Source organism: Sparus aurata, chromosome 23 (assembly GCF_900880675.1).
Source record: "Sparus aurata chromosome 23, fSpaAur1.1, whole genome shotgun sequence".
Taxonomy (NCBI): domain Eukaryota; kingdom Metazoa; phylum Chordata; class Actinopteri; order Spariformes; family Sparidae; genus Sparus; species Sparus aurata.
Genome location: NC_044209.1, coordinates 26,322,274 through 26,350,191, shown reverse-complemented (window position 1 = coordinate 26,350,191; position 27,918 = coordinate 26,322,274). Strand labels below are relative to the sequence as shown.

The following is a 27,918-nucleotide window of genomic DNA, read 5'->3' as shown; positions in this document are numbered from 1 at the left end:
GGGGAGTGGGGAGAGGCACTCGTGGACTAAAAACAAGCTCACGGACAAAGTGAAATTTGCATTGGCAGGGGATGCGTACGCTCCACAGCCTGTGGAGTGTTACATGATGGACGGGGAGGACTAATTAGGGCTGCTGGAGGACAGGGCAGTTTATATTCAACATATGGACGTGATATATGATGCTGTTGGCCACAATTCATCAGATGGGAGACTTGAAATTACCGCCGTGACATTTCGTTTTAATTATATCAGCGGTACACTGGGTTACTGTGGAGGTACAGAGTCTAACTGCACCGCAGGAGGAGTCGGTGTAAATGCAGGAGAATGCACGACTGCCTGACATCTCCCACCATCATCGTTTCCTCTAGCTCTCTACGCCCTCTCCTCCTCCACCTCCTCCTCCCTCTTCCTCCTGTGCTCCTCCAGGGCTTCCTCCAATTAGCCGGTCCCCAGTCAGCGAGTCAGGAACAGCCAGGGGACAGAGAGACAACCACAACACTGCTGCAGCAGCACTCCCAAACACAAGCCATCAATACTGCAGGAGAGGACTTAATAATCTACTTCTAGCCCGGATCCACACCGTGGCAGAATATCATGGCAAGGTGCCACCGGTGTCGGCCTGAGACGAACCCGGCAGCTCCACCTGAAAATCGTGTGCGCCTCATCTTCGGTCTTACTTCAGCGTTTTTTTTTTAGTTTTTTTGCCTTCATCTCGCTGCCTGTCGTTGGGTTTAATGAGAGTCAGGATTTGGACGGGGCGGCGTTGTGCTTGCTGCGGCGTGTATCCTGTCATGAGTCGTAGTTCAAGTGGCTCGAGTACAGCATAACCCACCTACAGCAGAAACACCAATGAGTCAGACACGAACCGCCGATGCTCTCATTACCAACAGTAACTATTTTACTACGCCTCTCTCCGCGAGTGTGCTTTCAACTGGAGGCCCGGGCAGTAAAAATGAAGGTGGAGTCAGTAAAGTTACAGCTGTAAAGGCTGCAGCTCGCCACGTTTTATAGTGTTTCTAAGACATTAGATTTGTTCATTTGTGCTGATAATTGCTGATAAAAAACATCTAAATTACAAATATTTTGGACAAAAAGTTGCATTCACGTTGAACTTTTTACAACATGTCCCCCAAAGGAAGAGTCACGAGAAGCAATTCGTCCAGTCGGCACAAACCTCTCATTGGCTACAACACTTTATTGGTATGTTCAGGTCGCTCAGGACTCCTAGATGAGGTCATGTTGAGTTTGGAAACTGAAGTACAAGGACAGTAAATATCACAATCCCTACTGTTCGCCTGAAGAAGTAGATTTCGGATGCCTTCAAGATTGATCGCAACCCACAATTGCCATAATCGTTACGATGGCGTACCCCTTCTGTCAGTAACCTTGCATCGTCTATTAAGTGTGGAAGTAGAGAGGTGAAGTCCCGCCCCTTCCAGTTTCCCTCACTACATTTAGGAAAAAAAAATGTACAGTGGTTAACAGCAAGAGATGATTCATGTTTTGACCCCGTTTGAGTCGTTACGATCTGCAGAACGTACGTTACTGACACCATCATGGCTGCCACCTTGGCCAAGAGAAAGTATCTGATAAAAAGATGATAACATGAAGTCTGGAAATAGTGACAGATGCTGTTATGTTAAAGGATGTTCCTGCCTGGGACCGGCTAAAGGTTTCACTTACGGTTCTCAGAGTGATAAATGAGTCACACATGAGGGCTGTTGGGTGAGTCATCTTTCCGATTATGTATCTTAAAAGTCAACAGTTTTGTTACGATTGTGATTGTTTGTGTTTCAAACAGGATCAAACAATGGTCCATTGTCCACCAGAAGATGAGGGACCTCGCCTCCATACCACAAAAAAAAAAACTGGATCCAGGAAATGTTTTATCTTAATCGTCTAATCGTTTAAACTCGAGGAAGGGTATAACTTGTGTGCAGCATATTTTTACTTCACCTTAAAGGAGAACTTCGGTCGATTTAAACATGCAGCTTCATTGCTCAAGCTACCCTTGACTTGCCAGTACCGAAGACGCGAACAAATTTGGTCCAACCATTACAGAGCTCCGTGAACGGAGACTTAGCATTGAACGATAACAGCATGGGGTCAGAACTTTGCACTGTGTTTTAAGCGTCTTAACATGCTCCACATGTCACACCAAAAGTTATGCAACATCAGCAGACACCTTAGCACACAGCACTGTAGCCTGTAGCGGATGTCAACAAACAGGTAAGTAGCTCCTTGCACAAACACTGTTTGTTGACATCCGTGTCTTCCGGTAGCTAGACCAAACTAGTCGATCCGTCGAGCGTGCACTTACTCCCTCACTGGCGGAGACGGAAACGTATTCCAGCATTTTCGTGTTTCTGTTCATAATGTACATGTCCATGTTACAGCCTGTCATGAGCCATGAGCCTTACAATAGCCTGTTAAGCCTGTTAAGTGCACACTCGATGGATATGCTAGTTTGGTCTAGCTACCGGAAGACGCGGATGTCAACAAACACACTGTTTTAACTACTTTTTTATTCATTTTGAGTCATACATGCTACAGTGCTGTGTGCTAAGGTGTCTGCTGATGTTGCATAACTTTTGGTGTGAGATGTGGAGCATGTTAAGACGCTTAAAACACAGTGCAAAGTTCTGACCCCATGCTGTTAGCGTTCAATGCTAAATCTCCGTTCACGGAGCTCTGTAATGGCTGGACCAAATGTGTTCGCGTCTTCGGTGCTGGCAAGTCAAGGGTAGCTTGAGCAATGAAGCTGCATGTTTAAATCGACCGAAGTTCTCCTTTAATCGGCCTCTGCTGTTGTGGCAGAAAAATGTAAATGAGTAACCACAGCAAGCACAAAAGAAAAAGGTGAGCTGTTACTCAGGTCCCCATGGTGATTGGCTGGCTGAACTCTGAGGTCGCCATCCTCCCGGTTAAATTCCCCTGCTGCCGTTAACTCAGCTCGGCCCCTCGAGCAAAACAAAGGACTCGAGCACTGTGCAGCTCAGAGCACACCGAGCTGCTGCAGAGACAGACAGCTCACTCTCTAAAAACAACGGTGGGTCCTGAAGGAAGGAGAGGTTCACGTAAAGACGAGCACATTAATGCTCTACAGAGTGATCGTTTCTCCACAGAGGTCATCGCGTCAGCTCATTGTTTTACATAATCGTATTCCAAAGCCGACTCTGTAAACGACTCCAGCTGCAACTGGTGCTCAAATCAGCTCCCTTTCGCTTACCATCCTGCTCTGTTAGTCTAATGCACTACAAGGATTGGAGCATAATTGGGGGAGAATCCCATCTTCAAACACACACACACACACACACACAATCACGAAGGTATCCCCCTCCTCGCTCTGCCTCGGGGAAGATAAAAGACTAACGCTTCCCTCAGGACCTCGCTAAGGAAATGTTTATTCCTTAATGTTCCTCCGCTCTGCCTGATCCTGATGCAGCTCATTGAGGAGGACGGGAGTGTGTGTGCGAGATCACACGCGCACTCATGCATGTGTGCTCTGTGTGTGTGTGTGTGTGTGTGTGTGTAGTCGTCGTGCACACGCCTACATTAATACGAGGCTTTATGATAAAAGAGTGGTGGTGTTTCAAACTGGTGGGAGGATTACATAACAGCGCGGAGCCCGCTGCAGCATCATTACGGCACACTCTCCCACTGACGGGGCCAAAGGTAGCCGACACGGGGCCGGGCCGCCTTTCTACACACACACACACACACACACACACACACACACGCTGACCTACTGCCACCGAATACACACACACAGGAACAAGAGTACGTAAAGAATCACCGCAGACGTGCCTCATTATATAAGAGGCATCAATGACATGCGGCTAAAAGGGAAGTGGAAGTGAGGTAGTTTCTTCATCTCTTCCCATTGTTGCTAAATTTGCCATCCCAGTTCTCTTGTACTACATTGTTACCCTAATTGTGGCGGCTAATTGGGAAACGGGGCCAGGAGGCACTTCAAGTAGTGTGACAAGAGAGAGCGAGAGACAGGAAGACAGAACGAGAGAGAGGAAAGAGAGAGAGAGAGAGAGAGAGATTAAGCAAGTGATTGAGTAGAAAATTGCGAGGATGGAGTATTTTGTGAATTACAGACAAAGAAATATAATCACACGCTGTGTGTCCCGCTCCCCGTCCAGGCTCTGCTCCGTATCATCTTTCAATTAAAGAAATAATAAAATGAGGAACATGTCACGGCTGAAGTGTAATCTTTTCCCCCTTTTTTGGTGACGGAGCTGTCCGTTTTTTGTGGCCGCCCTCCACGAGGACTGAATGAAGTCATTATCAGCACAAAAAAAAAAAAATTAAAGCAGACAATTAAAAAGGAGGGCAGAGAAACGTCTTCCTCCAGAATGAATCAAATCTGTCCGACGCCCATTCGTGCGGTGAGGTGAGGTGAGGGGAGACGGGGGGAATATGGAGAAGTCTGGGAGCACAAAGGCTGCAGATAAGCAAAACAAAAAAAAAAACATTATTAAGTGGATTTAAATGATTTCTCCCCGCGCTCCAACCAAATGAATTTCTCCTCGGCATCTGAAACAAGGTCAACGAATATGAAGCAGACTGTTGATTCAAACTATGGGATGATCATCCCACTCCGCTCATTCTGTTCCCTCACACACACACACACACACAAACACATTAATGACATGCAAAGAGGGTAATTTCCAAGTAACACCAGCTGATTAGAACCGGGGGGAGAATCGCGCTGCAATCAGAAGCCAGGATGCCGTCATCTGTTCTTTTCTCGCCCTCCCCTTCGCTCCTTCCTCCTCATTTCCTTTTTCTACACAGCAACCCGCCGCGGGCCTGAAGATGAGCCCTGCAGCCCCCACTTACTGTATTTTTTTTTTTTTTTAGGACCGTGAGAATATGTCATGTAATGACAGGCAGCCAGGCCCTAATGACACAATCAGGGAGGAAATAGGGCTCGGCGGAAAAAAAAACCTTGAAAATAAAACTGAGATTTGCAGGCTGTGTTGGAACACACTTCAACATCTTACTCCTGATTGCAGCGACGTGTTCGGAGGCCGTAAGCTTCCAACTCTGACACGTGTGAAGGGCTCTGTGATCGAGTCCGCAATAATACATAATAAACAACGTCTGGTTAGACTTTCTGAATAAAGCTGTCAAACACAAACTCACAAATGATGACGTTCGGACTGTTTTGGTCGCGGGTCGGTTGGGTCTAGGCTCCGAAAACTACTTGGTCGGGTTTAGGAAGAGATGAAAAGTTTGGGTTTGAGGTAACTACATTCAGTCTTGTAAAGCAAAATTGTGCAAATGACTTGACACACATCATGTAATATAACTTGAAAACAAATAACTCTCGCTCACAAAACGGGATGCGAACCCCACTCTTCTTTACCCTTTGTATTCTGACAAGACTAGATAATGATTTTTGGTTAGTAATCATCATTAATGTGGATAAAACAATGAAGTACATCAAGGTAAGTATTGGAAAGGTATAACTGTCTGGTAAGTTCAGAAAACTTTACTGTAAAGCCTTAAAAACGAGGGAAAGACAGAACATCTTGTTCGGACAACGATATCACATCGATAAATTGCCCGTCTCTCAGAGGAATGTAGATAATGTGCTGATGGATGGACAACCACACAGTTAGCTGTAGGACAGATCAGACTTTCAGCATAAACCAATTACTGTGACATGAGAAGTTACTCAGGTTGCAGCGTGATCTGCTGTGTGGTCGACTCGACTGAGTGATGAGGAACAAGGCCGGACCAGAAGAGACACGTCAGGGTGTCTCACCACCTCGGCTTGACGGTTTCCCGGGGGAGAAACCCCGTGTTACCCAAGTCTCTGCACCACGGCAGGCCCGAACAGAACCGTCCGAAGAGAAACTGCCGATTGTGTCGTGTCGAGTTTTGCTGCCATGTGATACGACAGCACAGAGCCGCTGGCGGTAATCGTGTTGTAGAGTGTTTACAGGAAGCAAGCCGGGGCAAAAGTTCAGTCGACACTCAATGTTTGTCCAGTTCACAGTTTTAGAATAAACTCCGCAATATGTAAACACGCGCACGAGAACATGAGCTACAATTAAGTGAAATTAAGATCAACGCCACTTCAGCGCATGAGTGTGCATGTGACTGCAGATCTGCTGCCCTTAGTTTCTGCAAAACAGGAGGTCACCACAGGAAGCAGCGGCAGTCCTCGTTAGCAGTGACTGAACACACAAATCTGAACAAAAGCACAAACACATTCCCTAAAAAAAAAAAAGAGCCAGATATGAGGAAATCTAATTATGTAAAGAAGTCCGAACAGTCTATGAAGTTATTCAAGTAATTGCTGCATTTCTTTGAAAAGCGAAGGTCAGGAGTCTCCGCTTGCGAGTCTGCAACGGGCTGGATGGCGCACTCCATTAGATTGGAGTCGTAAATAAAAGTCCAAACATTTCCACACACCAAACACTTCCCCTCTTACTTCGGTTGCTGCCCTTGTATTCACACTCTCAGCTGACAATAGCAGACAAAGACGACCAAACAACAGAACTACATCATCGCTGTAAATGTCAGAATAAGACTCGAATTACCGCCTCACGGCTATACGCTTCCGCGCGCCACTAAAGCTGGAGGTTCCTCAGCTATCGCGTTGCATAATGGCCAGAACATTTGTGAAGAGAGGACACGATACCTTTGGGATGTAACATGTCACCCCGTCATCGTTTTACCCTGTTAGACATTTGTGTAACATCAAAAGATTTTGCGAGGTCACAACAAAATCTAATCGGTTCCTCCTGGAGTCCAAGAGGACATCAGTGCCAACTTTGAAGGAAATTCCCTCGATGCGCTCTTGAGATATATTTACAACAATGGGACGGACAGATGAGGCCAAAACATGATGCCAAGAACAGACAATAAGTGTCAGATGGAGTATCAGCGGGTGTTTTGTCCGAGGCCGGTCTGGATCAAACTTTACAGATGTTCGGTTCAGTTGTGTCATCCCGACTTCTACATTCAATACAAACTGTGCTCACGACTCGCCCCAAATTGTTTATATTCTGAAGCTTTTCCTGCTGCTGTAATATCGGAGAATGTCAGACTGCTGGAGAGACAACAGCCGCTTGTGAGCGGTCGCATTCCATACTAATCGTATTTCGCCAGAAGAATGCCAATTCGATTTAAACGTCACGCTCGAAAATAGATGGCTTCTCCCAGATTTCTCGTTAAATCCTGACTCCGTTAGACTCAGATTGACATCGGTTCCATGTAGACATGTAGTGCCATTTTCATGACTCATCCAGGGGGCCACACAACAGCAAGAGATATCTAAAAAGATCTCTGCAGAGATGCTTGCACGAGGGAAGGGAACGCAGCCAACCTCTCGCTGCAACACAGCTGAAAGGTTTAGAGAACTTTTCTAAAGCACACATCTCCAAAACACACAGGCTGTCACATGCTTATTTCAGAGCAAAGTCCAGGTGTAGTCTTTGAACAGACGCCACGAAGAAGTTTGTCCCGCTCGCACACTTTAAGCCTCGCTGACTCCGCGGCAGGCACATGCAGCATGTGCTCTGGATGCCAAGGCGAGAGCGTCCAATCCAAGAACACCACGTGAATGCGTGTGTGTGCGCTCCCCGTCCAAGTTGTGTTGAGGAGGGCGAAACCTTTTTTCAAACATCGTGAGCTGAGAGGAAGACGCCGTGTACGGTTTGAGAGCAGCTCTCGTGTTTGCCTTTTGTTGCAGAAGTGTGCAGAGCGCGTCGCTGAGCATCGGTCGTGACGAGCGCAGACAGCGATCCGCAGCGAGCGCATCAAAGACATTGTTCTTATACCCTCGCAGAGTGACAGGCGGCTGTTTGTTTGAAGACGCTGCAAAACCGACAGATTCAGCGTTTGCTCTTATGTTACATGCAAACACGAGCTGAATAAAAGTGGTGATGCCAACATGCCAGCTCGATGGGATGAGCTGGTACGTGCTCAGAGACTGGATCCTATTTTGTGTTGCCTTGAACTTTTATTCTTTCCTGCGGTATCAAACGAGATATTCGAGTTTCAAATTCTGGCGTCGTGACGGCTTCACTGGAGTCTCGAGAGACACCGACGGCAGAAAAACTTGGCCTCTCGTGATCCCTCCGTCCAGTTTGCGCAAGCAACATGAAAACGCTGGTTATTACAGCTGACTTATAACGAGCAGCAGGGATCCAATTATGGGCTGGAGCCACAGGTGTCATGGATGAAACTCATGACGCTGCAGAATCTGGGAGAGGATCATCAGCACTCCTCTGTCAGTGGAAGTGTAAAAGCTGTGCATCGAGCTGCTGTGCGCTTCTGCAGCTTTTGTGGTTACGTAATGTGAACATAAAAGACAGAGAGTTTTATACCGGCTATTTTTCATTATGACTCCACTTGTCCGGTAATGGTTCCAGCGTGACTCGTTATCAGACAGGAGCCACGCTAACCGAGGTAATTCAGGCCTTGCGAAAGGGAGGCATCTTTATCTCCGTGCTTCCTGAGTCAACCTCTTGCTAACATTTGTCCACTTGCAAGCATACGCATGCACAATCTCGCACTTTGTTACTGGGACTCTCGCAGCTTTGTGTGGAGGAGAATCGGCCTGTTAGCTACTGCTCAACCGGGACTGGAGAAGAAAAACCGCCTCATCATTTCTAATAATCTTTCAAGCGCCGTCTCTGTAAAACCTTTTGCCCATTGTGTCCCCACAAACACAGTTAAAGCAGATGTGGGTAATTGCTATGGATTCCAAACTAAAGAGAGATGGGGTGCCCGCTATTTCTCATTTATTTAAGCTGGGGGACCTTATGACGTAGGAGAATCTTATTCAAGATTGTTTGATATGTTGTTTTTGACCAAGACAACATCTGTATCCCGTCTGCGATGCAATAAAAACATTTTCTACTTGACAAGATGGAAAACAAAGCGATTCTAGTTTGTTTTAATGCCATTTTAAAACAGTCCAGTTGTAGGATTAAGTGTCATTTGGTGGTGAGGTTCCTCTTTTCTGCGCTGCTGCCCAAAAAAGGGAAGAGCATCCCGCCCTAAACCCTACACACTGTACCTTTAAGAGTTTCGAGCATATCTTGGAGATTATTTAGACATTTTCAAGTCATTCCATGCCCAGCAGATGAAAAATGCTCCACCATTTCACCGTCCCGCAGTTCAAGGAACAGCATTACACTCGACAAAGTGTTTGCCACCAGCAGATATATTATTACGGGCTTTGCCGATAAAAATGACGGCCAAAAGGCACAGTTTTGTCAGTGTTTGCCCCCCCGGTCGTCTGCACAACGTCTCAGGTGGATTAAGGAAAAAGGAGAAGAAAAAAAAAAAGCGAGCCACCTCTCAAACAGGATCTCTGTCCGGCCCCCAGCGTCTAACTGCAGAGTCTCCGCTGACAGAGCACAACAAATCATGTCCTCGTCGCCAGAGACCAACTATTTACTGCGTTTGTTTGCTTTGCTGTCATCTGCAGCCAGTGTGACCGCCCTCCCCACACACACACACACACACACACACACACACACACACACACACACACACACACACACACACACACACACACACACACACACACACACACACACACACACTCAGCCCGGCATCAGCCACTCAACTAACGCAACACAGGCGCTGGTTTCCACAGCAACCAAGACCCAGACTTATTTGCTAGCTTTAGTTCTTTGACCAGCAAAAGACCTCTTCATTTTGGTGGAGGGAAGAAAATGCCTTGCTCTGAAATCCCTCCAAATATTGTTTTAACTCGGATCAATTGTGAAAGCAGCGAGGTAATAAAAGCGGACGGCGGACGGAGACTCTCCCGAAAAATGACCGTCGAATGAGAAAACAACACACTGTGCAGTGAACTTCATTCCAGGCCCCGCGGGTTGAGATGAAGAGGACATCAGCGTTTTCACAATTTGCAGAGCGCCGTCGAAGCTTTCGGGAAGTTTATGAATTATGGATGTGTTGTGCGAGGGTCTCACAGCTGACCTCTCTGCGACATTCAGACCTCAGTATCACGTATCTAAATGCTTAACTAACCGGTTTCATCACCGTAACCGCGTCACGTCCTGCTACGACGCGGATTCTGCAACACCGCCGTTAGTGTTTAGCATTTTAAAGTCAGTGTGCTTTACTGTGGCAGTGATGGCTAAACATGTACAACTTACTGTCACAGTAACACAAACCAGAACCAACATAAACATTTTTATCTTCATCCGCCATCCCAGGAAGTAAAGACCCGGTGGATTTACTTCATTTCTGACGGAAATGTCGCTCGCTTGATGACTCTTACATGAGCGTGCTAATGATTTTTGATCTTTGGGTTGCTTTCTAAATGACGTAAAAAGAAGGATGTGCTTCAAAACTTCAATCTCAAGGATGGAGCGTTTACCAAGTTCAAATCTGGAACCTGTACGTTTGCCAATTGCTTCTAGGTTACAGTTTATAATGCAGGTTAGCAGGTTCAGCCACATTAAGCTAATGTGGCTAGGTTTGAGGTTGTAGAATTTGGCGTTAAGGGACGTTCAAGAGAAACTATGTGAATGTTCAACCTCATTTGAAGCCAGTTGGACTTTATACAGCAGTGAATTATATGTTGGAAAAGTACACCAACTATTGTACTATTACTATCTTACATAAATACACCACAAATAAATGCGTGATCCACGGCGGGTGCCATATCCACTGCCCTCCACTCAGCCTTCACACACCTTGAGAACGCGAACAGCTTCTGTACATCAGAAGGCTGTTTTTTGATTTCAGCTCAGCATTCAATACAATCTCACTTATCTCAATCTCAGCTTAACATCCTGGGCTCGACTAGCACACTACAATTAGTTATCAGACTTCCTTTCAAAAGACAAGGAGTCACAGCTCCTCTACTTTAATGCTCGACAGCGGAGAACCCCAGGGCTGTGAGCTCGGCCCCCCTCCTGTCACTTACATCAAGCAGGCTACTTTTTAATGCATATTAGAAGCTGCCTTTGCGTTTCATTTTTTGATTTTCTTTCTTGACATTTGCTCCCTTAAGCTGCCAATAGAGCAAAAAACAGATTAAATCATGTCCGAGTGGAGTATCCCTTTCAAAACGTGATACGAATGTAAAGTCGCTCTGCCCGTCCCTACCCAAAATACATCGACATCGCCTTTCATATTCCCACAATGCCGGTCTTTGTGAGTGCTCAGTCAATTTGAATGCGACGTGGAGGAGGCACTATTTTCCACCGTCTGTCTGCCTTTTACTTAAAAAAAAAAAAAATGAAAAAAAAAAATGCTCATCCTGCTTCACTGTCCATTAATTCAGGAGCATCGCTTCAAACGAGAGATGCAAATGCACTTTGAATATGAGAGAAAATTAATAAAACAAACTGGAATAACAACACTGGAGTTTGTGTGTCTGCATCAGTCACTTTACATCCCAGTGGCAAAATAAGTTCACCACGTAGAAATCAAAACAAGGAACATCCGAACCTTGTGGGTAAATGCAAGGCGAATTTCCTATTTTGTGTACAATAACACGGCCGGTCTGGGCCTCGGAGACGCCGCGGTCGCCCGCTCGGCTCGCCTGGTGGGTGTAGTGTGGCCGGTGCTGCTGAAAGTAGCAGCATCTGCCACAAGGACGTACAGTAACACTGGCCACAGGCATGTTAACTGCAGCCCGTGACCCATAAATGTAAGGCCATTGTCCACTGCCACAGTACTAACTGAAATGTTCTGTCTCTGCCTCTGCGCCTGTGTAATTACTGCTTCACCCTCTACAGTAATTAGGGACTATTTCAACAAGGATGTGGAATGTCTCCATCTCCTTCTCCCTCTCTTCTTCATCTCCTCCTCTCTTCCACCCCCACAATAAAGCATTTTTAAACGCTTTCCATAAAGCAAACATCATCCTTTGTGGGTATGCAGTTTTTTTTATGTGACAGATAAGTAACGCCTTGGACGATATCCATGTGAGCAAGGTGACTTGAAGAAAAAAAAAAAAAAATCAACCTTTATTTCTGTCGGCAAAGGCTACGGATCTGTCTTTGCAGTCGATACAGCGTAGCCTTGGATTTAGCAGCGAGCATCTCCAGTCTCAGTCCTTGAAAAAGCAGTGATGAGTAAAAGAAAAGAGAGAATGTCTCTAAACCATCCGCCCCCGGACGTGCAGAGAAGGTGGGTGTGTGGAGCAATAGTCCTTCTCTCTGCATCGCAGTCAAAGGCACAGGGAACAAATCTGCTGTTCCACAGGCAATGAATGTTATGATATCTCCTGCAGTGCATAATGCAATCTTTTCAAAGCCCTGGGCACCGGCAGGCGTAAACTTGTTGAAACACTATATTCTGGAGGCAGATGTTCGAGAGCCGGAGTCGTTTTAAACTCCATTAAATTGCATATTATGAAAGGCAAGTGGCGCCTGATGTGATATACTGCTGGAGAACGGGTAAATAAAGTGGGTGGCGTCGCGCTGAAAGTCACCTCTTAATGCAGGACCACAGGGACGAAACGCCGCCGCTGTACACGCAGCAGACGGAGCTGGTTTACTCTGGACCCCCTTACGGGCCTGTTAGAAAGCGTTTTTCATCAATTACGACGGGCTCAACATCTTCCTTTCATCTCCGTCCGAAACCACCTCCCCTCTCCGCCGCTTCTCCTCTCTCCTCTCCCTCCCTCTCGCTCGCCTTCCTCCAGCCCCTCCACCGACTGCGAGTCTTTTTAGCACAATGATATGACAGAAACACATAAGAATAATGGCACGTTGTTGCTAAGAGACCACCTGTTCAGATCTCCCACATGAGATTGTGGTGAAACTGTAGTCCTCTTAGCATTATCAGAATATCACTCATTTGAGTGTAGTGAACGTCACGACAATACTGCAACTGAGAGAGAAAGTGATTATATAACGAGGTTTTTCTTTTAGGCAGAAAAACTGCATTTTCAGGTGTTTTTTTTTTTTTTTTTTTTTTTCCCCTAATCCAACAGCAGACTGCAGCAGCATCCTGACACGGCGCTGATCCTGTAACCGGAGAGTACTGGCGATCAACACCTGATCCAGTTTTACGTGAAGCAACTATTTCGCCTTCCTCATAACAACCATTTGAGAAAATGGCATTTGCTGTTTTCCAGGCTGTGTTGACAGTCAGGGAGTGGTGCTGCATGGGAAAATGAGTGTTTAGACCTGAGGGCTGGTGGAGACGGGACACACCCTTCTGTTCCCTTTACCTGCCAGGGTGTGTTCAGAAACCTGCACCGGGCACCGAAAAACACGCACTTCCTGTGACAAAGCCTCTGAGCAAACACGAGCTGAAAGCCATGCCTTGCTAAAGGGTGTGTTTTAAACCCTTCCACCACCTTCACTCTCCAGCGTGAACTTCACAGTTAAAAAGGTTTCATTGTGCATTCTTCTTGTTCTGCTTCCTCGGCCTCCATCTGATTAATCTGTTTGCTCACTTCGCTTTGCGAGCCAGGTCGGCCTGCTCAGGCTTTCATCCATCATCATGTTAAGAGGCTTGACCCGGGGCACAGACACCCAGCGACACGGGGCCAGCTGGTGGAGACGCACTCTGAACACGCAAAGCGCCGGGTGTCAGTCTTAAGTATCTGTCTCACCCCCCCTCACCCACCCTCGTCAGCGCGGGAGTGACTAGATCACCACGTCTGGAGCTGGAGGAGGAGAATGGAAGTGAGTCACGGGCAGATCACGCTGGGATTGCCGGGTTTGCAGGGTTGACTCCCCTGTTGGTTAAGATAAAGTCATGTCAGGAACACTGAGGAGCGCGTCTGGCCTTTTACCAGAGGAACAAGCCTCAAAGTGAGATGCCGAATCTCCGGTCTCGCTCTCGCTGTGCCGACAGTCCCAGCCCTGTTAAACACACACACTCAGCTGGGCTAACATGAGTCACGGCGGCGCAGTTACCCCCCCCCCCTCGTCCCTCCTGCGATTACTCAGTATCTGCCCGACTGCCGGCTGCAATGACTCTGCAGCCGCCGTATGTTTTTGTTACGTCCCCTCGTCCTCTGCTTGCATACAAAGCAGCAGACAAACACAATTACTGTCTACGGAGGCGTTCAAATGAGAGAAATCGGCTGTGGAAGTTCATTCATCCCCCCCCCAAAAGTTAACGTCAGGCTGGAAGTTCCCAACGCTCGAAGTCGGACGAAGTGTCTGCATGTTTAATCATCTGTGCAAACAGAAAGCATCTGCTTTATGAAAAGGTGAGAAGCTGCAAAAAGTCAGAAAAAGGTCCAACACTCATTAAACTAAAGCTGCAACTCACAACTCTCTTCACTGTCGATTAATCTGCAGATCGATTAGTTGTCTGGTCTTTAAAAATGTCGGAAAATGATGAAAACACGTCGACTAATCTTCCCCAAAAACCAAGACGACGTTCTCAAATGTCTTGTTTTGTCAACAGCCCCGAGATATTCAGTTTACTGTCATAGAGGAGGAGAGAGAGCAGAATATTTAAGAAGCCGGAATCAGAGAATCTTCCTTAAAACAACATCGAGTCTAAAAAAAAGGGGGCCGATCTTTCCGCCCTGCAGTCTGAGCTCCTAATGATGGGGTGAACTCCGGTTCAGTTTTTTTGTTTATTTCAGGATTTTCAGAGACATGTTACACCCCACTTACTTACATAAGTCATATAATTTTTATCTAATTCTATGACTTATGCAACGAGCCTCGCAGCTTTAACGGCCCCATCGCTGACGAGCCCGTGAAATTAAAGCCGACAGTCTGCAATTCGAACCCAGACAATGTGTCATTTCGCATCCGATGTAATGGCGGCAGATTGCGGTGACCGAACATGCTCGTTACGACAAATCCCTGTAATAAAAGGCAATCACTTTGCGCAACCGAGTGTGGTTTTGAGTCGAGATATCTTTGAGTGGACCACTTATCCGGGCCGAAATTCAGCATTTTTATCCACATTATCCGTATCTCTGTTCTCTGTGTCCAATCAGCGATAAAATCAGATGGTTTTAAGACGCGAAACTTGAGCTCGAAACCATCTGATTGATCTTGATGTGTCACAACTAACAGACTATAGACACTGAATAATACTGAATCAGATCAAATACTTGCATCTGAGTGGAGGTATGAAGAATCAGAAAATTGAAAAACTCAAGGAAAATACTACAAAACTGTAAAGTACTCGAGTAAAATGTAGTTTATTCTATTTATGACCCCCTCTGAGGAGCTGATGTGGTCGTCAGCATCTATTTGTGTGTTTTTTTGTCGGCAGGATTACACAAAAACTCACAGATGGAGGACGGGTCTCAGCCCAACATAGACCCTGTTGGCTTTTGGTCCTGATCCTAAAAAAAAAAGGGGACGGATCCAAAAACTTTTACTCACTTTTAGGGCGTGTTCTTTTTGACATCTTCGTGTTAATCTCTCAGAAAATGATGCGCGGATGTCGGCGAAAAATCCCGATCTAGAAGATTTAAATGTGTTTTATTCGATGTTGGATTGAATTAAGCGGACTGTTTGGCCTCGGTGGAGGTATGCGCTCAGATCTTAATCAGTTACCGGCGCCTTGATCGCTGATATCGTCCTTGAGAGAACCAGTCGATCCCTGGTTTTGAGGGTATAAACACGACTGCCTCCTTTCATCAGCGAGTCTAATTGAATCTATCTCTTTAAATATTAAAGCATGCTGATAAACTTGCTGTCGCTCTGCAGGGGTGGAAAAACAAGCAGCGGCTATAGAAAAACACTCTCTGTGACCTACCCTCGCTTTTGCCACGGGGTCAGCTCCCACAGTGTGGACGTGCGACTCTCGCTCTCCACTCCACTGCCCATCACCCTTCCTGGCTGTCAGGACTCTGACGGGGTGCTTTCACCCTCGGAGACAGAACCCCACCCACACCCACACCCACCCAACCCCGGCGCTGCGCTGCACTCGAATGAGCAGGACCACCTCTGCGCGGACCCAGTCCTCCCAGAAGGGTTCAGGATCCAGACACCTCCTGCGTGTCTATGTTGATTAACCCACATCAGTAGGTGTAAACACTTGGACAAGCCCCCCGACAGAGCGTAGCACACAAATCACGATGAGCAGGATACACTGTAGGCTGTGTGACCAATCCGGCCCAGAAATAGCCCATCTGAAACATTTGCTCTTCCCCTGTTGGCTCTAAAAGAAGCAGCAGTCAGTCTCGGCTCATCTGACCTCCTTTCTGATGGATGTCTATTCCCTGCAGGAGAAGCAGCAGCTAACCCCCCCCCCCCCCCCATCCCCCCCCGCCCGCCCGCCCGCTTTTAGACTCCTGTTCAGGGGGAAACTACAGCTGGCTCGGGGAGAAAATTAGCATTTAAGGGTCATTACGTGTAAATAATGACGTGGGGAATACACTGCGAGAGAGCTCCTGGAGTATCAGTGAGCTCTAATCAAAACAGACACCTGAGATTAGCTCAGGACAGGTGTGGAGCCCTCATCACATGGAGGTTTGTTAACATTCCTTCAGTTGGCGCTGGCAGCGTGAACCAAAGTCCAGAGTGAGTTTGAACAATTTACACACAACGATTAGTCCATTAATGGATTGGCTGCTCCGCTGGAAGTTAATCAGAGAGCATTTCATCATCAATTAACGTTTTTCAATCGTGCATCAACCGTCAAGTATTGGACGTTAAAGGATGAGTTCACACAAATAAAATGAACATTCGGTCTGTATTTACTCCTCCAGGGGAAGTTTCGTATAGTCCACAAAACATTTCTGGAGCTTCGCAGCTGAACAGCGTTGCAGCGTTGATCCTAAACAGCTGCAGTGGATGTGGACTCGTTAAAAAACGACCATAAAGAAACTTAAAATGGCTTCAAACAGCTTATCCGGCGTAATCCAAGTCTCTGAAGGCCCCATGATGCCAAGTTGATCTGAAAAGATGATATTTACACATTTTTTTAAGATGAAACCGTCGCTGTAGCTGCTAAGCTAACGGTGTTAGCATGTGCAGACGTCATACGCGAGAACACAAGCTAGAAAATAACGTCTTTTCAAACGTAATTAGGATCTCGGGGCTGTATGGAGCCAGTTTATGCTTCTTTTTCAGTTGTATCTTATATTTTAAAACAAGAAGCAGCTTCTTCAGGTGTTTAGGAGAACGCTGCGATGCGATTTCTCTGTTCTGCAGGACTACAAAACTTCATCCGGCTTCCCATCAGCACCGGGGGGAGAAGCTAACGACTGAATTCTCATTTTTTGAACACTGACACCTCACGAACAGCTTCTCTTCTCTTCAGGAGTTCTGGTTCTGCCATTTCATCGACTCAATATCAGATAATTTGCATAAAATAATAATAATAATCATAACCCAGAGATGCAGCCTGTTGAACAGTCCTTGCATGCAGCTCTTTCATGACTGGGAATTAATTTCTTTCTTTCTTTCTTTCTTTCTTTCTTTCTTTCTTTCTTTCCCACAGGCTTCAACAGTTGCCTGCAAAGTTCTCACAGGTTTTTCTTTTTTTTTTATGCAGAACAGGTTTGAATGTTGAAATCCCTCTGGGGCAAATGTTTACCTGTTGCAACAGATAAGGCCAGCCTCCTCTGGCCCGTCACACACTCACTTCAGGAATGTCCCTAATTCAGCAAATAAACCGGGCTGCAGAAACATTTCCACACTACTATCAGCGCGTGTAGGTGGACTATAATTTAGGCCTCCGTGCAGGAACAGACTGAGTGAGCGACTTTGATTTTTCTGTCAGCACTGGAGGGGTTTTTTAATGTGAGAGGTGTTACCATAATTATCGAAAATAAACGTGGAGGTGGAAGAGTGAACATTTTGCTCAATAAACAAGTGATTAAAAACAGAACCTGAGCCGCCTCGCCTCTCCCTCCACAGATTATCGAATAAAATTTTTTTTAAAAAGCCCACAAGTCTTTGAACGCGTCCTGACCAGTGCCCTCTAAAGTGTGCTTTACATTCCCCACAGCTGGAATCACAGTATCACTAAACTTTATTCATGAGTTCAGCCTCACCTTATAGACATTTTCCGTCAAGCGGTGAACCTCGTCGGTGCGAGACATCGTGAAATCTTCAGCCAGGACCATAAACGGTTTTTTCCGTGAAACGTGTATCCGCGTGAAAGGAGGGCAATAAAAAAAAAAAAAAATTAAAAAAATGTTCAAATGCGCGAGTTTAGTGAAACAATTCAGGCGAGAGAGAGAGAGAGAACAGAACAGAAGGAGAGAGAGAGAGAGAGAGAGAGACGATGCTGCGCTCCTGAAGCCGCTCTGACACTGAACACACCTTCTCGCTACACAGCTGACGGCCCGCTGCCGCCTTCACGGACGAATACGAACCTCGGATTTCTCGCGATCTCAGACGCGCCCGAGATTTGTTCATACGTTTACACAACATTAAAAAATATATACATATGTACATACTTAAACAAATGTTTTGGAACATACCTCCACCACATTTTTTTTTTAACAACCTTACTTTTTGAAACTGATTTTATTTGATATTCATTTTCAAATTCACATTTAGTGCTTTTACCGTAATGTTTTTTTGTTTGTTTTTTACAATTACTAACTTGTTTTATTAACCATATTCTATATACATTATTAAACTTTTATTATTACATATTGTTACGTTATTATATGTGTTTGACTTTATTTTCCCCCATTTTATTATAATTATATATCATTACATCATTTGTCATGTGTTTTGACTTTATTTCTTTCTGTTTCATTACCATTATTATATATTATCATTTTATTATATCATTTTTCAGGTATTTTGACTTTATATGACATTATTATATATTATTATATTACATTTCATTCGTTTTCACTTCATTGTCTTCTATTGTATTATTTTATTGTATTTCATGTGTTTTGACTTTATTTTCCTCTATTGTATTATCATTTTATATTATGGTTTTATTATATTTCATGTGCTTTGACTTTATTATTATCATTATTATTATTAGTAGTAGTATTATATATAATTAGTATATATTACATCTCATAATTAATTTCATTATATTTTATGTTTTCAGTTAATTTTCTTCTGTAAAGCACTTTGAGGGTCAATTCATATATCAAATGTGCTACATAAATAAAACATATTCGTATCATTATAAGGACAGACAGTCAGCCAATGGTAGGCGAGACCAATGACCATATTATTTACCCTTAGATAGTCTTTGTTAACAACTGTATGTGTTCATCGACACTTTTTGTCATTGACCAGATTAAAACAATAATTAGTCTACATTAACTCTAATGACTCTGATGACTTTTTATTCATCATTGGGCCTGATACTACAGTATATGTGAGATCTAGAGCAGGTGCGTTAAAACAAGCTGTATTATGGATGTCGGTCGGTGGCATAACAGCGTTTGTTCACCACATGCGCTCCAACCAACATTTCCTGCAGCACTTTAACGCAGCACCATCTATTCAAAGCGCAGATTTTTAGTGCCCGCCCACTTTATTTCTGTACCAATTGAAGTCCAGCATTCCTCTAATATACAGAGACATGTTTGATTATGATATTTAAATGCTGCTTTTGCCCTGAGGTGAAGACAAACTGTCGCTGTGCGCTGACTGCTGACTGACTGACTGTTTTTATTGACACCTCTGATGTCTCATGATGAGTTCAAAGACACAGCACCCAACTGTGGGCATGTAAAGTGTGTTATGTCATGAAGTCCCTGCTAACAAAAGAAGACATTCTACATATAATCTGAGTGAAAGTGACAGCTCATCATACTCTGACTGTTAAAACCAGAGGTGTGTGTTTCTGTGTGCGCTTCACTGAACATGCTAATTACAGCCCAAGTGCCCACTTTAGTGTGGGATTGTAAAATACTATATTAGCCAACCTGTCTAAACGTTTCCCACGTATGAGCAACATGAACTTTAATACTTCCTGTCAGTAACCACACACACAAACACACACAGGTTTCACTGATGGGATGTGAATGAAGACACCTGTTTTTTTTGGAGTGCTGAGTCGCTAACAGAAGCTAGCGGAGAGCGCCCTCTCCTGGAGGAAGCACGACACACAAACACAAATATTGTGATGCCATGACAACAGGGCCACAGAAACTGGTTTATGAAAGAAAAAGGCCAAGAAAAACATATTGTTGCCACAGCTCGGTTTACTCTGGAAAACAACTTAAGTTCATGTGTAAAACATCTAAAAAGCTCGTTCGTTATGTAACACCTAGTCCGAAACGGTCGATACAGACGCAGTGCCGATCCTGTAAAATGTGTGAAGGTGCTCTGACGTCTGCAGGCCTCACCTTCACCGACTAACAATTAAAAATGAAATGCTGAAATGAGACAGAATCAGCACAGAGACTCCTAATTCAGTGTGTCAGGCTGCCAACATCTCTCTGTCTGGCTTGTTCTTTGCTTCTCTCCTCTCTAGAAAAAGAAAAAGTAAAAAAGCAAATATGATCAGTCTGGCATCAAGTATCAAACGCATCGTGGTGTGAGACGACAGTGAAAATCAGCTGTACCTGGTTCTGCTTTCGCTGCTTCTGGGACCTCCGGTATTGGCTCAGTGGGGACCTCTGGCAGTGCTACATCGTCTCCCTGTTTCAGGAGAAAACACGGAGGTCACAATAAGTGTTGATCATGTGGAGGAGCACAAAAATATTTCACTGGCAAGCTGCGAATGTGTTGACATCCTGTGACGCAAGCTTCAGGATCCAGGGAATTATCACCACCGAGATAGCAAAGTTGGCCCGTGTCACTGACGGGGCCCAAACAGCCGCCTACACCAGACGTGGTTCAGATCTTGCAGCCAGAGCACAGGTGGGCCGTGACGTGGGCCCGGGTTCAGCCAGCTGTATGACTGTATGTGTCTCTGTTCAGATTCAGGTTCTGGGCCAGAAAAAGGTTGCTAAAGATACCATGAAATGAAACTGAGAACAGAGAATTAAGAACTAAGAATTTTCGAGCTTTCAGTCACGAGTGGCTGGAGTGACTCACCTGTTAGTGCACAAGGAAGGAGTTTACAGAACGGGGAGTTACGTAACGGCCGGGTGTGTCCAGTTCAGGTGCTTTAGTCTCATGCGGTGCTGCCACACCCGACATGATGCATTGTTTTTGAAAGTGTTACTTCACAGGTACTTTTGGAAACAGGGATTAAAAAAACAAAAAAGAGTTTCTACCCAGTGTGCACTGTGGGCCGGTGTTAACAGGAGGCAGATTTAAAACTGTGGTTGGTTGCTTAGTCACAAAAACACTATGAAGTATTTTAACTTTTACTTCCTCTTTCCTTACTTCCTTGATGATGGACACCGTGGACAGATTTTTCCACCAGTGACCTTAAACACTTCACGTTAATATGTGTACGAAAGACCAAAACAGAAAGAAAAGCCTTGTTTTTTGAAGAGACACCTGTGCACAGTTGCCAAGTCTGCTTATTAAAAGCGACTTCGGGCTTGTTTTTCTGTAAAATCGCTTATAAATATTGGTAGTCGCAGGTTTTTTGGGCTTGTTCTTCCTCGATCCTCTCCCTATTCAGGGTTCGTACACATTTTTCAAGGTCAAATTCGAGCACTTTTCAAGCACTTTTAAGGGTCATTTTAAAGATTTTCCAGCACCTTATTGCTGGGGTAAAATACTTTTCTACAGGAATATATAAGCTCATTATTTTGTCTTCACTTTTCATCACAATAATGTACATTGTATTATGCTGTAAACATCTAAAATTATGTTTCATAATAGCAAAAACTTCAGAAATTAATTATCCAGTCTGATCCAAATTTTGTGAAAGACACAGAGTTATAATGTCAAGCACTTTCAAGCACTTAAACTAAAATCCAAGCACTTTTCAGACCTTGAAAACACAACATTGAAATTCAAGTACTTTCAAGGATTTCAAGCACCCGTACGAACCCTGCCTATTGTATTGCATGTCATATTGTTTTGAAGTCCTGAAACTAAAACAAAAACGGATCATAACATATATAAACAATAACAAATGCAATGATACAATGCAATACATTTATGGATTCAGGGTGATATTTACGTGTGTGTGCAAAGTGTAATAATATCTTCTTTTTTTTTTTTACCACGACCAGAGAAGTCGCTTGTTTTGGGCTTGTTTTCATGGGCCCACTTGCTTGTTTCTCTCGCAAGATCTGGCAACACTGCACCTGTGTCATGTGGACCGGGCCTCTGGCAGAATCGTACGGAAGCATCAACCTAGTTTACTTACCTGTGAGATAAATTTTAAACCCGAACCAGATGAAGGCTGGAAAGATTCCCTCCTAACATCCTCAGAGGACGTATTAATAACATAATCTAATTTATGCACCTTTTGTTTATTGTTCTCAGTTAAGTTACACATGGAAATATATCGATTTAAGTTTGTTTCCACTCCCTCACTAACCAGTAAGAAGCTCTATGTTCATCAGGCGCTAATAATGTAATTTATTAATTTGGCGTTTAGAGTATACAGCCTTTTCAATAAACTGTTACAAAGAATATCGCACTGCTCGCTCCCCTTTTTTGTTGTTAAACTGAGAGGGAATTACAAATTAGAATCTGCGTCTGCGTTCAAGCGTGAAACATAATAATTTGTGTGGTCTCGTGTGCGTCAGGCGGAATAATAATTGGATCACAAAAGGAGAAGGAAAAAAAAAAAAATCAGCTTTAATTAGCATTACTGTTTCAATTATACAGCCTGTTATTAGATAAGAATGATGATATCGTTCCCTCCGTCAGGATGCTTCTAACTTGTTGAGGATTATTCCTCTCCTCGACAGACAAACATGCAATTTTTCAGTGTGAAATCCCGACTCGACTCAGACAGCTGCAGTATAAATGTGAAGTAGGGTGTAACAGGAGAAGAGCATGCACGCTCAGCGACCGTCCTCTGCACTAATAGCAGCCACACGTGCAGCTCGACACCCACCTGAGTGATAGCTTCCAGCTCTGCTAAAACGGCGTCCTCGTCCTCCTGCGTCAGGGCTCCGGCCAGCAGCTCGTCGATTTGCTGTGAGAGCAAAAAAATGTGTTAGCCGATGGCACTGTGACGGTTTTATAAAGACATTTCTACCTCGTCTGCCACCAGTGAGTACTGTGAATTTAAGCTGATGTTAAACTTATACTCAGGGGTGGAACAAGAAGTGTTCAGGTTCTTAATTAAAAGGGACAGTTCAACACAAAATCTAAATTACATATTTTTCCTCATACAGTTCTATTGATCCAATTAGACTGTTTTGATTTGATTTCAGAGTTTTGGACATCAGCTGTAGAGATGTTGCTTTCTCTTGTGGTGCTCAAAGGGCCAAGAAAAACACAATTTTAAAAACTCTAGCAACATCTCTTTCCAGAAATCATGACTCAAGATTATCCACAGACCAAATTTGATGTGGAAACTGTTTTCTTGTCGTATCACCGTCCAGAAGGAAGCGTGGATCAACTCATGGACGAGAGGCTAGTTAACTAAGCTAGCTCAGCCGAAGAGGACGCCACTAATGTTTCCATCCTGGGCGGTCACGAGCATGAGCCTCTCATAGATACATGCTTCTTTCTGCGTAGTGATACGGAAAATATAGTAAATAGTTCCTCCATGAAACTGCTCACAATTTGGTCTGTAGATCATCCTGAATAACCAGGACATGGTTTCTGAGAAGACATATCACTGTCGAGTTTTTCCCGAGTGCCATCTAGTTCGAACCAAAGCAATCTGGATGGACAGACAGAACCACAGGCAAGAGGAAAAATAGATATTTTAGATTTTGGAGTGTCCCTTTAAGTAAAAGTAGAGATACTACAGTGCTCAATTCAGAAATTGCTCAAGTAAAAGTACAGACTTGTTATCAGCTAACTGTACTTAAAGTATTAAAAGTAAAATAATCTCATGATGTAGACGATTATTATGAATCATGTGTCATGTTCAAAGTGTTAAACTTGGGTAAAAGTAATGAAACTGTGTTCAAATTTCATTTTGGTAACAGTGGAAGTCACCGATACAGCAGCTGAGTAAAAGTAAAAGCATTTTCCAGCATGTAATCTACAAAGTAACTAGTAGTTAAACTTCTCAAATAAATATAGTGGAGTAAAACGTACAAATCTTGTATGAAGTAGAAGAAAATGGAAATACTCGAGTACAAACACCTCAAAACTGCACAGTACTTAGTTACATTTTACATAACCTCTATACTGTGAGTAGTTTAATCTATATCAACTCATCGTCTTTTATAAACTGATCACGTTTTCTACATAAAATCTGAATCTGCAAAGTAACACGTTACTAAAATAATCAAATAAACGTACTGTAAACAGTAAACTCTTTGTTTTGACATGTAGTGGAGCAGAAGCATAAAGTCACATATTAATGTAACACTCAGGTAAGTATTCTCTAGTGAGTACCTATTATAAAAAATATACAGAACAAGTTTTAATAAACAATTATTGGAGAGCAGCGCAGTTCTGTGCAGGTGGATTTTGACTGACATCAAGCAGACATTTACCCTTTGATATTCAATTGACTCCTGGGTCTCATCCAGGATTCTCTCCACATCTTCAATAGACATGATCTGTCAAAGCAAGAAGAGGGAGCCCGCGTCACAGAAGAAGAAAAGTGTTTGGGATGAAAAAGTGTTTTGCACACATTCTGGCTGCCTCGCGAATTTCCCTGAGTAAGATCTGTGCACTGTATCCAAGGATGTGCAGCAGTCACACCGCTGTAGTCGAGGCTTTGCTTCTTAATCCTTTAATCTTCAAACAATGTGCACCAGCTACGCTAACACAAAAAACCACCGGCTTTCTCTGCCGCTCCATCCTCGCCCAAGGATCATATTAAAGAAAGTGTGCTTATCAGTGGAAACTCGGGCATTGTCTAAGTGTACACTCACATATCTAAAGCTTAAGGGGGGGGTATTATTATCACATGAATGCGGGAGGAACATTTCTAAACACAGAAAGACAGGACATAAAACATGAAAGCGAACCCGACCTCGTGCATGCTCTTCAGACAGTCGTTGCCAACTTTGAGCCCCTCGATGACTTTCATCTCAATTTGCATGAATTCGATATCTTGAACCTGTTGACAAGTATTAGCACGTCAAAAAAAAAACACTGGAAAACAAACAACAACAACAACCAAGTTGCAAATATATACGGAGGATGAACAACAGTCTTCTCTCACACGACACTGAAGTTGTTGTTTGTTGCGTTGTGTGTAGAAATTCAACACCAGTAACGGTTGAAACTAGACTGAATTCAAACAGCCAGACGCTGCAATAAAACCTCTTCAGTTTGAGAGTGTAGCTCTCAGATGTTTTATTTTTTCCAAGAATACTTTTTATTATATATATCACATTGAACCTCATGAGCTGTGGCTCGGTGACTTGACATAAAATAGTGCAGTCTTTGAAAAACGTACCATGCGCTCCAGGTTTGAAATCTGATTTTCAGTCTTGTCTAGGAGCTGATCCTGGTAGCGTTTCTTCTTGAGAAGCAGCAGCGCCTTTCTGCAACGGCAAATTAAAAGGCAAGATGTCATACAGCAGAAGAGTGTGTTGTTTCATCAGTGTGATGTGAGACTATATATGATCTTAGATTTTGGAGTAAAAAGATGTAACTTTCCACTTGTTCTACTGCTCATAATGTAGGGATGTTGTGGCGGCTGTAGCTCAGGAGGTAAAGCGGGTCGTCTAGTATTTGGAAGGTCGCTGGTTTGAATCCCCAGCTCCCCTATCTACATGTCGAAGGGTCCTTTAGTAAGATACTGAACTCCAAATTGCTCCCGATGTACAGTTGGAAGTGATCAAAGCGATCAGTAGTCTGGAAAAGAAGTCTGTTTGATTTAGTTGCCCAGTCTTTGAAATCTGTGATGTGCTTTTGAGGAAATCTCAAAATATCAAGAGGTTTACTGTTTATTATGTTGGCAATATTGTGCATAGTGTCTAAAGTATTCATACAGAATAAAACAGATGCACCACAGTTGATGTGACGGAGTCTCTTGTGCTGTCTGCATCTCAAATGTCAAAAGTAATATTTGTGTTAAGTTACATGTAAGTGTGTTTTCTTCCCTTTATTTGTAGGATTCAGCACATGAATTAAAAGTATTTTCACAGCAAAGTTTTTGAATGTTTAATTATCTTCAGTTAATATCAACATTTTCCTTTATTTTTTACAATTTTCTGCCTTCACTGTTGTGTGACTACATGGTGATACATATAAATGATATTATAGACTAGTTTATAACTCTTCTTACTCTTTCCTGCCATCTTTTAGCAGCTGCTTTGCCAGATGTCGCTCCTTCTCCAGCTGCAGGGTGATTCTCTTCTGGTACTGCTTCAGTTTATCCCTCTGCTGCTTCAGTTGCTGAGAGACAAACGACACGGTCAGACATATGGTTTAACAAGTTACGAAACACCCTTTAAAAACCATTTAAATTAACACATGAACACAGATAGATTAATATAGATGGAGCTGACTCATTTGCAATACACTTCATTGTACACTGAGTGAGAAGACGACGTTATCGGCTAACAATAATCCATACAGCACAGAGCGGCTAGCTAGCTAACCCTCTTCTTATGTACAGTGAATGTAACGGGACTAATCTGCGGCTAAAGCCGCTAGCAGCTCACCAAAATGGCTTTGTCTTGTTCCGTTACACGCGAAGGTCGGCTCTTTCTCCCAAAAACGTTGCCCATTATTTAGCCACATCCCCTCCACGTCCCCCTTCGTCAAAAGACAAAATATCACTGTTTACTGAACATTTTGCCATGCTAGTAAACAGCCTCAAATGGCTAGCAGGCTAACCGAACACCACCATGTCCACAGTTTTTCCGTGTTTCCTACGGCAAGCGGGGTGGGACATTCAATCGGCTTGTTAGACTTCGACAAACAGGACTTTATCGGTGCCAGCATCTTGTTCGATGAGCTAAATCACAACTGTCGTGATCAATAAGTTTGATTCAGAGACACTTAATGTCAGAGACAACGTAAACATGGATCAGCACCATGGACAGCGCTCACGACTCTCCATTCAAATATCGTGTGAAATTAACCCACCTGAGCTGAATGGGAAGAGACGAGGATGAAACAGCCTGTGGGTTTAATTACTGAGTGTATTCAAAAGTTATAACAGCCGAACACAACATTAGTTCACATTAGTCAAATTTCCAGTATAAAGTTATTGCAAATGTTTATAATTGTGTGCTGCTGGGGAAAGACTGTAATGCTGTAATGATGTAGATTACTCCTGGACACTGTCAGTGGTGGAATATAGCCAAGTACATTTGCTCAAGTTCAATTTAAAGGTAGTTTTACTCAACTACATTCTTAATATATAAGAATGCTACTACTTGAAAATAAAGATATCATGATAAATATTATTTCAGAAAAGGAAAAAGTGGATAAATGGATATTAAATGTACTTAGGTATAAAAAGTACAAGTAAAAATACATTTGACATACAATAACATGTATGCATATACTGGATTTTTGTGGCTATTGGAATAAGAGTTGTTTTTTGTGATTATTAACTGTTGAAAAATGTAATTAAATTGATTAAAATTTGCAATACTTTGGCTCTGATGCAGCTGCAACCTAAGAAGTAACTAGTAACTAAGTAATAAAATACCAGCGGTGAAGTAAAAACAGCGTAAACTGAAAAACTCAAGCAAAATACAAGTGCCTCAAAATTGAACTTAAGCACAGTACTGAGTAGATTTGAGTATTTCTTCCACTAGTGGACACTGTGGCTTCAGTTTTTGGTGCAACAGAAAGAGAGAGACAAACTCAGGGTGTCTGAAAAAACCCAACTACACATCTGTAATAAAAAACACACAGGGACCTATTAACTGTTTAACCATTTACCAAGAGGGCAACTCATTTTGGAGCTCGTTGGGCCGCCTGTTTGGCACTGCATCACACTCCCTCCACAGGAAGAGCACCCCTGAGGGCTCTTTATCACGTTTTCTTGTGCGGTGGGCAACAGTAAAGGGCACTTAATCAT

General features: G+C 43.7%; 2 protein-coding genes across 6 annotated transcripts in view; both read right to left on the bottom strand.

The window, feature by feature from the left end:
• The window catches only part of LOC115575433 (brain-specific angiogenesis inhibitor 1-associated protein 2-like), a 68,972-nt gene extending 50,742 nt beyond the window's left edge, over positions 1 to 18,230 (bottom strand). For all 5 annotated transcript variants that reach the window (XM_030407508.1, XM_030407506.1, XM_030407507.1 and 2 more), the window contains exon 1: positions 17,951 to 18,230. In XM_030407508.1, coding sequence (XP_030263368.1) covers positions 17,951 to 18,022 — 72 coding nt within the window. In that variant the 5' untranslated portion in view covers positions 18,023 to 18,230. The remainder of the gene's footprint in view (positions 1 to 17,950) is intronic.
• Positions 18,231 to 20,063: 1,833 nt separating this feature from the next.
• On the bottom strand, positions 20,064 to 26,781 carry LOC115574853 (charged multivesicular body protein 6-like). The gene is made up of 8 exons (XM_030406477.1): positions 26,546 to 26,781; positions 26,167 to 26,276; positions 25,333 to 25,420; positions 24,904 to 24,990; positions 24,419 to 24,484; positions 22,855 to 22,935; positions 20,447 to 20,522; positions 20,064 to 20,351 (listed from the first exon to the last, which is right to left on the bottom strand). Exons 1-8 carry the CDS (start codon positions 26,609 to 26,611, stop codon positions 20,302 to 20,304), a joined length of 624 nt encoding a protein of 207 aa, XP_030262337.1. The 5' UTR covers positions 26,612 to 26,781; the 3' UTR covers positions 20,064 to 20,301.
• Positions 26,782 to 27,918: the final 1,137 nt, after the last annotated feature.

Coding starts and splice junctions, on each gene's coding strand:
- LOC115574853 (XM_030406477.1), bottom strand. CDS start 26,611: ATGGGCAACGTTTTTGGGAGAAAGAGCCGACCTTCGCGTGTAACGGAA. Junction 22,936..24,418: donor AGTCAATTGAATATCAAAGG/GTAAATGTCTGC, acceptor TTGCTCTCACAG/CAAATCGACGAGCTGCTGGC. Junction 20,352..20,446: donor AGCAGCGAAAGCAGAACCAG/GTACAGCTGATT, acceptor TTCTTTTTCTAG/AGAGGAGAGAAGCAAAGAAC.